The 10,872-nt window shown below is 42.0% G+C and overlaps 1 protein-coding gene across 1 annotated transcript in view; it reads right to left on the reverse strand.

The window, feature by feature from the left end:
- The window catches only part of LOC309440500 (uncharacterized protein), a gene marked incomplete at its 3' end in the record, with an annotated part of 60,547 nt that overhangs the window by 25,257 nt on the left and 24,418 nt on the right, over positions 1-10,872 (reverse strand). The window contains exons 2-6 of the mRNA XM_082054188.1: positions 5,688-5,826; positions 4,050-4,164; positions 1,908-2,106; positions 1,226-1,335; positions 121-257 (exon numbers count right to left, since the gene is read on the reverse strand). Coding sequence (XP_081910314.1) covers positions 121-257; positions 1,226-1,335; positions 1,908-2,106; positions 4,050-4,164; positions 5,688-5,819 — 693 coding nt within the window. The 5' untranslated portion in view covers positions 5,820-5,826. The remainder of the gene's footprint in view (positions 1-120; positions 258-1,225; positions 1,336-1,907; positions 2,107-4,049; positions 4,165-5,687; positions 5,827-10,872) is intronic.

The following is a 10,872-nucleotide window of genomic DNA, read 5'->3' on the forward strand; positions in this document are numbered from 1 at the left end:
AGAAGTCTGCTACACTGAATTCGTTCTTAACTCATCACCCCCTTAAAAATAGTGTCGGTTGAGTGAGTCCAGTAGAAATGAAGAAGACAATTATATTTTTTAGAAAGAGGAATGACATACCCTGATCAGTGGTGCAGGAAGACGTGCAAATGTTATCAGAGGACTGGTAGCATGTGTGACTGTAGTTACTGGTGCCAAAGCAAAGAATAATTTCACCCTTTGAGCCAACTCAGGAAAAGTAGAAAATGCTATGAAGCCTGTAAGCAGAGAAGACACAAGTCAATTAGTGAAGAGATCTCCACAGGTCAAATAAATAAAAAAACAGTGGGCAGCAAAGAAGTGAGACTAGATTAGCAGCCCATGGGCTGTTGTCCGTCTCCGTACCGCAGACCTAAGGGGAATATTTGATTCTTGAAACTTTTATTTGGGAGATGGGATTCCTTCTAAGGATACAGGTTTGTTAGAGCATGTCCAGATATAGATTTTTCTTGGAACTGACTATTTTGTGTTGAGGCCGGTTTTGGGAAGAAGATGTATGAATCAGATTGTCTTAATTCAAACACCCTCTAAAGTTCCCCAAACTCTAATGAAATAGTGAGTTTTTCAGCTTGCAGACTCTATAAGAATGCATATGTTTTTTCTGGCAGGTAGTAATACAATAATTATCTTAATTTTTATCTTAATTATTATATTAATTATTGTTATCTTAATTATATTACTTATTATCTTAATTACATTACTTATTATCTTAATTATCTTAATAATTATCTGAAGATTAAGAGCAGAATTTTTGCTTGTAACTAAGTATGAACAGGTGAGAGTGAACGAACACATAACGCAAGAGTATGAGGCAGGAAGGACAAAAAGGCTGCATCCATCCTGTTTTCTGAACATGTCTAAATTTCTCCAAAGATGAATTTGGTGAGAAATTTATCTGGTTGCCTAACACATAAGGATCTAAAGACAAAGAAGGTAATGTCTTGGCCTAAATGATTTGTTCTGCAAAAAGACTCTTGAAATGCACAAATGAGAAGAAAGCAAAATAGTTGTCTAAAAATGCAGACACATGCTGCTTCCCCTCTTTTTCTTCGCTGTTTCTGAGTGTATTTTTGTAAAAGGACAATGGCACACCATGGCCTAAACCCCAATACCTACTAATGGATCTTATATATAAATCATAAACACTAATAGCAACTGGTTTGGACCCAAGCGGTCCTAACATTACCTGCAGCTGAAGCCTCTGAGTGACCAGCATAATATACATGCTTCTGTCCTGTTTTATTCATGATGAAGTACAGCTCTGCTGGAATATCATATTTACCTATCTCATCGAAGCTACAGGGGAGAAATAGAAAAATAATAATTCAGCTGTCACAGTGTGAGATACTGAATGTCACTTTTGACAATTGCACCAAGCAGGACCCACAGAAAGACGAAGCTGTACGCTTTGTCTGCATTCTTGCTTGAGTTGGGCTGAGCAGTCTCCTCTCATGTCTGCACTTGAGACATGGTATCTGGTGGGAAACTTCAAGATTATAGATGCCTCCTTTTCCCTTTCCCAAGAAGAAACCAGTAGCTTGTATGGACAAAGGTGACCTGTGTACTTCCAGCTTTGCTTTTGTATATGCTGATTCCAGAAGGGCCTGTCCCAATCACATAGCCAAGCCTTTCTTTTGACCACCACACCCAGAAGAGGCTGCATCTGGGGAAAAGAGTTGGTCAAGTCTGCTTACATGTTGGATGCCTCACTGGAAGTCAGATTGTGTGAAAACCAATAGGGTTTTCATCTAATCCAGAAGGGGATTTTTTTGTACAGCCAGAAAGGTGCTGCATTCCAATATTAACTGCCCAATCTTGCTAGTCCCCTGAAAGTTGCTCTCTTTAGTAATTCTTTCTCCACAGAGTACCTGAACTGCCAGAACTCCTTCTGGCAGGGCTTAAGGGTCTTGTGTTTTGAAGACCAAGTGTTCCCTCGGCTGTTTCCCAACCAGACATCAAATCCAGCATCTGCAAGGATGAAACCTAGGCTGTTGTTAGCCAGGTTAAAAATCCAGTGAACACTATCTCCAAAAGATCCATGCTGTAGCAGGACTGCAGGCTTTTTCCCTGAAAAAGAGGAGGGTTTTCTTATTCTATAGCAGAAAGAAATGTGTAGTCAAAACTGGGTACAGATTCTCGTTTTTCAGGAGTTTTTAACTTATATAAAGAATTCAAGCCACTTCCTGTCCAGGTGCTCTTGCTGAGGTGGAAAGATATCATAGAAACATAGAATCGTAGAATGTCCTGAGTTAGAAGGGACCCACAAGGATCATAGAGTCCAACTCCTGTCCCTGCATATGACAACCCCACAGTTCACACCATGTCTGAGGGCATTGTCCAGTCTCTTATTGAACACTGTCAGGCTTGGGGATGTGAATATCTCCCTGGGGAGCCTGTTCCAATGCTCCACCACCCTCTGGGTAGAAGAACCTTTTCCTGATGTTTAACCTGAACCTCCCTTGGCACATCTTCCTGCCATTCTGTGCCGGTTTGACTGAAAATTAGTTAATTTTCTTCATGCATTTAGAAACTTGTCTTTTTCATAGTTATCACAGTCATTCTTTGGATTCAGTTTGAGAACAAGAAGATAACACCCCAGTCAGAGTTAATGTTTTTAGTTGCTCTGATCTGAGAGTCAAGGACATTCTGAGCTCTGCCCACAGGTGTGAGACATCAAGGAAGTGGGGCATAGATGGGGAAGAGCTTGACTGACATCCAGACTGATCAATAAGAGTATTTCATCCCATTAGCGTCATGCTTTGTATTTAAGGAGAGTCAGGATCTTCTAGTCTCTCTCTTGCATTATCTTCTCTTTGCTCTCAGGGAATTCTGTTTAGAACTTTAGTTCGCAGAAGCCTCTGGGCCTTTCTGTATTTTTCCTCTTTCTTCTCCCTCTGGGATTGGCTGTTTGGACCAAATGCTGTTTCCTATGACTGCCTGCTTGATGTGTACGGAATTCATGAGGAATTGCATTAAGTATCTTTTATTTTGTATTCTATTTCTATTTCTAGTTCTAGTTCTAGTTCTAGTTCTAGTTCTAGTTCTAGTTCTAGTTCTAGTTCTAGTTCTAGTTCTATTATTATTTCTATTTCTATTATATATAGACATATATATATTTACTAGTAGTGTTTTAGTATTTTGTTATTCTATTAAACTGTGTTTATCTCAATCCAAGTTTGTCCTTTCCCTTTTGATTCTCTCCCCTACTTGTGGGGTGGGGGGTGGGAGTGAGTGGGTGGCTATCGTGGTAATATTGCTAATTTGGCTTAAACCATGACACATTCCCTCAGGTTCTGTCATTAGTCACCACAAAGAAGAGATCAGCACCTACCCTTCCTCCTCCCCTTGTAAAGAAACTGTGGACTGTGATGAGGTCTCCCTTCAGACTCCTCCAAGCTGAACAAACCAAGTGATTTTAGCCACTTCTCATACAGCTTCCTCTCCAAACCCTTCGCTGACTTCATAGCCCTCTTTTGGACATTCTCCAGTAGCATAATATTTTTTTATCTTGTGGCACCCAGAACTGCACACAGTGCTCCAGGTGAGGCCGCACCAGTGCAGAGCAGAGCGGGACAATCACATCCCTCGCCCGGCTGGCAATGCTGTGCTTGTTGCACCCTAGAACATGGTTAACCCTTTTGCCTGCCAGGGCACACCATTGGCTCATGTTCAACTTCTCATCAACCAGAATCCTGAGGTTCCCCTCCATGGAGCTTCTTTCCATCATTTTTTTCCCCCAGTCCGTATGTACAGCCAGGGTTGCTCTGTCCCAGGTGCAAAATCCAGCATTTGCCCTTCTTGAACTTCATGTGGTTGGTGATTGCCAGGTTCCCTGATTTGTCCAGACCCCTCTGCAGGGCCTCTCTGCCCTCGAGAGTGTTAACAGCACCTCACAATTTAGTGTCATTGGTGAACTCATTTAGTATTCCCGGAACATGCCATTGCATGTACAAAGGGGAAAGATGGGGGACCCATGTAAGCATTCATTATATCCTATACCTGTGTCACACCTGTATTTTGGCTGTTCTGTCCAGCAGGAATTCTGAAAAGACCAAGAATGTATCCATCCTCTGTGGTAACTTGATATTCCTCACTGGGATATCCATGATATCTGATAATTTCACTCTGTGGGAGGCCAAAGGAAAGCTTGTTAACATGCATGTGCAATGTAGACATGGGTTGAGAAGGTGTCTAGATGCTGCTTCTGTTTAGGAACGTGGAGCTAACCAAGAATGTGAAGGGAAAATTAATATGATAACCTATCACTGGCTTCTTCATTTCCACTCTGTGTTGTACTGGTAGGAAGGGACCCAAAAGAGGTTCCTGCAGGACAGCACAATCCATGCCTTGCTCTTTTGGGAATGATCATACACATCTGGTATAACATAGCTGTGGAGGATGGAGGATGCAAAGGGCAGTGAGAGCAGTTGAGCTGTGTTTGTGTGATGTGATTTGTGTATGTTCTTTAATACTGTATCTCTCAAATTGAAATACCAAGAGCTGCATTTGTTCAGGTAGAAGCACCTAGTTATATCTAGACCTTTCCTGACATAGTCGATATTCCTTAGGTTTTGGCAAGGTAGTAATTGCTGTAACACTGGTACCCAAGCACTACACAGGCTTGTAAGAGTGGCAGGATGACAGAGTTCACTTGTGCAGTAAAGAAGACTGTTCCTGGGGCGACCAGCTTGGTTGTATGTGCTGTCATGTGTTTGGGCTGTCCTTGGAATAGCTTTTCCTTGAGCAGCCCAGTGCTCTCCACCACTTTTCTGGGTACATGTCTGTTCTCATAGAATTTGGGAATGGTGCTATTAAAAACCTTGGCTAAAGCTGTCCTGCTTTAGACAGTAACCAAGCTGAGCAGCGTGGAAGTGGGCTGTTCTGTGATTGCAATGCAGGGCTTCTGGCCACAGGGAACATGGCTGAGAATAAATATTGCAGGTGATACATCCAAGTCTTCTTCAGACCTGCTTAAGTGGTAGTTGTCTGATATTTGCCCCCATATTATAGGACAAAGCAGAACTGTCCAGAATGACTCTCCTTTTGGGAGATAGTTGGTCATGTTTTGCAAGGCTGATACAGATATGCCTTTTTAGAGATTAAGCATGCAGCACTATCTGTATGTGGCAGTGCCCAAAGATGTGGGGTATGAGCCATAATGAATCCTTTCTTTCCAAAGTGTGGTTAGACCAGCCAGGCAGAGTGGATGTCACATTACAAACTCGCTCACAGCAGCACCTACTACACTCTTGCCACTCCCGTGAGGAAATCTTTGGAGATTCAGAGCAAGGGGTCTTGGATTCCTTTGTGTTGTGAGAATCTGCTGTTTGATGAAGGGATTGATCCTCCCTTGCTGCTGTACTGAGGAAAGAGGTTGTTAGAGAAAGGGATGATTTTGGTTCCCTTGAGACTGGAAACCAGGCTTTGCCTCAACTGCAAAGGATTTCTTCTCTCTGGCAGCTCAGACTGTTTGGATAGGAGCGTTAAGGTTTCTTCTAGGTGCATGCTCTCTATTACAATGCTGGAGGGACTCCTTGTAAAGGGCTCTACTTTTAACCTCCTGACAGGGACTGCTAGTGATGGGGTAGTTGTAGTGGTACCTGGAGAGGGAATTTGGAAAGAATGGGAGAGAAAGTGAGCCAACTTACAACATTCATAAAGCATTCGGGGTTGCGAGTCTTCCTGTACTGTCTTTTGTCTTGATTCAGAGTGGAGGATGTTGTGAATCCTGCTGAAAAGGGAATTGCTTGGGAGCAGAGCAGCAGGAGGAAGCACCACATCTTGGGGCTGTGTGAAAGAGCACATGCAGGGGTGTTTGCATTAGGAAGAGAATGGTGTGGAATTCCACTCTCCCCCAAGTGGGGAGTCTCCTGAAGGTTGCCCAAGGTCTGTTCCCCAAAGGGGCTGCCAGAACAAGTAACTGTGTGACGAGGGGCTGTCTGCAGCTCACCCTATTTAGCAGAGGCCAAGAGTGAGTCAAAGGCTCCAAGAGGATGTGGAACCTACCTGGGGGAATATGCTTGTATATCAGTGCTACTTTGTGCCATGAGTTCTTCCCTTTCTCTCTAGCTAGCAGTCCTCCATAGAGTAAATCTCTATTTTGGCCACCTGGAGGAAAGATTGTATTTTCATGGTTTTCAGCATTTGACTGATAGTTACTGTGGAGATTTTCTGAATAGCAATCACAGAGTGTATTCTCTCTAGTTAGTGGTCTGCTTTATGGTTGTAGCTTCCATTGTAATCAGCAAAGAGGACAGACAGTTCATAAAACCACAGTGTATTGACTGACATATCATGGGTAAGACTTTTTATATTTGAAGAGCTTGGAAATGTTAGCCAAAAGATTTGCTTTCTCTGAACTTCTTCATGAGGGAGGGAGTTCTCAATTCTTTTTATTTTTGGTTAAATCTATCATGGCCTTTGAGTCACTAGAACATTTGGATTAAACCAAAACTGGGATATACCCTTAATTTCAGTTTTGGCATTCAAACTCACTATAGTCCATCCACTTTGAAGGAGAATACTTCCATTCTTCGGTCAATAGAACAGAAAACCTCCCACTTGTGTGATCTGGAAGCACCATTTTGTAGTAGATACTTCACCACTTTCTCCTGTTTTATTCAGTTCAAACAGAAGTAAAACATGTTCCTCTATTTCTGCATGTGAAACAACATTTGGGAACAAAACTGAGAAGTCCAGCTTAAGTCACAGTTTGTTTTTGTACTAAAGGCGAGGCAATGGGGTAGCTGTATGGTTGCCCTTTTCAGGGTATACTCATATTTATTGGGTTGTCATGTAGTTTAGGCCATGTGTTTTGAGGCACTTCCAGATCAATACTTTCTAAATCAGAAAGAGTGTATCAATTAACTCTTGGCACCTACTGCCTCATGAATTTCAGTATCTTGACTGTAGGACCATTGAACAGCTATCTAGTATTTTTATGTAATGAAACAAAGCCAAAGAGCAGCATTTACCATGGCAAACTGGAACTAACTGAAATATTTAATTAAAAAAAAAAAAAAAACACAAGAGACCTGAAAGATACATGGAAAGGGCCATTTCTGGAGACTTTTGATATTTAATGAAAATAAGCTTTAAGCCTTCTAGAAAATCATCAGTGTACTATTGAGAGGGTCATATTTTTTTTCCACATACACTGTAATTGGGACAGAGAGGCACCAGAGCAGTTAATGTGGCTAGCAGATGTCAGGATCTCCTGGTTAACTTACAAGCAAAGCTTAAATGCATTGGAACTATGAGAGCAAAATATCCCATTTATGCACATGCTTTCAATACAGAGATTTTCATGCATCCACAGTGATATTCTTAGAAAAAAACCTAAAAAGTAGAACATAATTAAACTATCAGTTACTCCTTTTCCCACTTGCACAGGTCAAAGACTTCTTTCTCACCCCAACTTTAGCAAATATGCACTTTGATGCATAACATCAGGCTTGCAGATCAGAAAGGATTCGGGCTGTCTGCTCTTACAAGCAACTGCACAGCAGCAAGACTGCTCGTCTTTATGGAAACAGGCAAGAGAGAAAGAGACCATGAACACAAATGTACGTGCCACTTACCTCCGCTTTGACTGCCTTGCTTGTCTCTTCTGCTGCAGTTCCTAGTCTGTCTCCACTGGAGCCTGATTCACTGGCAGAAACCCTTGTCAACAGAAGGAAATAAAAATTCATTTACAAGTAAGAGTAGAGTACTATGTGATGTTTGTATGTATAGGATTGCATGTATAAGTAAGTGCTGATTTGGCAGTATGTAAGGAGTGGAGTCATTTTTGATAAACAGCTTTGTTATGTAATGCTCTGAAAGACCAAATTGTGCCACAGAGCAAGAGAGGTAAAGAGGCAACTAATATATGGTTAGGATATTTAGCAAGAACCTGGGAATTCTTGTCCCCTGAGGACGTGACAGGTCTTGATTTGTATTGCTGTCTGTCTTGAGGAGTGCTGTGACCACATGATTTTGTGTTCTCTGTTGCTGTGGCTTGTACAGAAGCTGGCGTGGTCACTGGTTCCACACCTGTCACTTGTTTTCTGAACCACTGTTTGCAGGTTACTTGGGGGCAATTCTTTGTTGTTAGGTAACTTAGAATGAAAATGCAATTGATTTTAAAAGTGTGTATTTATTATCACGCACATATTTCTTAATCTGTTGTTCAGAGAACAGCACAATGTGCGAAGACCAGTTTGTCCTGAACGAGCGTGCTTCTGTAGGGACTCTCAGGTATTGAATTATGTTTGAGACCATTGTGTAAACTCTGACACTCTGACACTAACAAGATTATGTGCTTCCTGCAAACTATTTTGATGAATTCTGTGAAAACACAGTATGTTTGGAGCCCTCAGCCTAACTGCTGAATTAACGGTAGTCAGCCTGCAGGCTCAGTCCTTGTGGAAACTGTCCTGGTGCAGGGTGCAGCAAATTCTCTGAACTGTGTGCCAATGATAGAATCATAGAATAGTTTGGGTTGGAAAAGATCTTTAAGGTCACCAAGTCCAACTGTGAACCTAGCACTGCCAAGTCCACAACTAAACCACGTCCCTAAGAACCTCATGTATGTGTCTTTTAAACATCTCCAGGGATGGTGACTCAACCTCTTCCCTGGGCAGCCTGTTCCAATGCTTGACAACCCTTTCCATGAAGAATTTTTTCCTAATATCAAATCTAAACCTCCCCTGGTGCAACTTGAGGCCATTTCCTCTTGTTCTGTCACTTGTTACTTGGGAGAAGAGACCAACACCCTCCATGCTACAACCTCTTTTCAGGTAGTTGTATGTATCCTCCTTTCAGGGATGTATCGTATTGTTTTTGGTATTGTTAGTAGGAATAGCGTGAAGGGCAAAACATAAGTAAACCCACCTGAAGAGGGAGAAGTGACAATGCAAGTAATGAATGTAAAAAGAGAATAGGAAAACACAAAACCTAAAAGGTAAGCAGAAATTTCCCAGGATGTGCTGTCCTTATTTAGAGAACCATGCCAGCTGAGATAGGAAATTTCAAAATGCTTCAAAAATGTTGGAATGAAGCTTTAATGTCTAGGTGGTCTGACCTACAGCTGTACATAGCAGGATGTGCCCAAGTTTGTCTTAAACCCCAGTGTCTGCCAGCCCTCTCTAAGGCCCCCCCAGGGTATCCTATGCCTTGAAACATACCCCTGATGATCTGCAGGTGCAGGTCGAGCAGGAGGATGAAGGAAAATGCATGTGTTCGTTCCTCCTTTGGAAACCCTTAAACACGAAAGTAGTGTTCGTTCAAGAAATGGTCTGTATATGATCTTGGAATCCTATTCTTCTTCCCAATTACTTCTGTGGTTCTCATCAGTTTTCTCCCTGCATTTGCCAGATGATTACCTGTTGGTTGAGCATGTATGGGAAATAAACTAGCTGTTTATCAAATGCTTCTGTCTGCTGAGGCGTTGCCCAGTCACTACGTTCCTTGGACAGCTTTAAATTAAGAGTTACCATATAGGACAACAGTGATTGTGAAAATGCGTAGATGTGTCAGCGGGTTTGTGCAGATGTACGGGCCCGCTGACTTTTACAGGACTGTTGTGTTCCACATTGTGCAGTGCTGCCTGTGAACTGATTGTGGGGTCAGGATCTTGGGCAGGCAGGATCAGCTGGTTTGAGTGACGAGATGCAGGAGCTTAGGCATAGGGTGGGCTGTAACAGAAGTCACCCAGTAGTGACCACATGAGCATCAGGATGCCAGGGGAAGGCTGGGAAGTCCTGTGCTTTTCATGTGACACAAGTGGTGCGCTGAGTTCAGCTTAAGGTTTTCTAAAACACAGGCTCTGCTCTGTGCCAGGGAGGGTCTTTTTTTACTTGGTGAGGATGTTGAGTTAATCCCATCCTGAACCAGAGGTACAAGGGACTCTTGCAGTGCCACAAGGATGGTGCCTGGGTAGCTACCAGTCTTCTGAGGCGGAGTGTAAGCAGTGATTGTTCCTGTTGTCCAGACAGTGGCCATTCCAGGACTGCAGTTCTTGGGAATACATGTTTCTGAGGACTGTTCTGCACACACAACTCCAGCAGGCCACAGCTTTCTTTCCTGAGAGTAGTATAACTCATGCCATTTGGAGCAGTATTATCTGTAGTGCTTGGAAATTAAGGAGACATGCAATCTTTCATGTTCTTGATGGAATGTGCTGTTCTGAAATTTAATTGATATTTAATTTAAAAATTAATTACCCTTATTCTTTCTCTGGTGAATGCCCTTCTGACAAACTCTTAGTTCACTTCTGGCTCACAAGAAACTCTTGAAGAGTTATTAAATTCTTTCAGGAAGTAAGAGTCAGATTTCCTCTGCAGACTGATTAGTTTGCCAATGCATTGAGTCTTGGCACCTTTTGGACAGAAAGGCTTATTCAAGAAAAAAAAGGCATTCAGGATTCAAATTCTCCTTTATAAACACGGTAATGAACACTAAAGGAATATGTGAAGCAGAAGTGACCTTGTAACTACATAAATTTAGTTAAGTTTTGTACCTCTTCATGTTTGGTGTTGGTTTTTTGTTTGTTTGTTTTTTTAAATACGTTTCCATGTTTCCATGCATTTATATATTGATGAGGATTAAGTAATCTACTAAGTTACTTTATGTAACAGCTGAGTGATTTGGGGTTTCTTTCAAAAAGTTGTAGTTTATAAATTCCAACGCCTTGGGCAATTGATGTAGGAGGATATCCATTTCTTAGTATCTGGATGTGAAGAAGTACTGGCAAGAAATACCTTTTCACCTTTGAGGTGTTACTCCTCTGTGTCTTTAGGTCAACAGAATTCAGTGCATGCTGAAAAATCAATCTGTTGGGAGGATCCTAGT

The sequence above is a fragment of the Streptopelia decaocto genome (assembly GCF_964273445.1).
Source record: "Streptopelia decaocto genome assembly, chromosome: 5".
NCBI lineage: Eukaryota > Metazoa > Chordata > Aves > Columbiformes > Columbidae > Streptopelia > Streptopelia decaocto.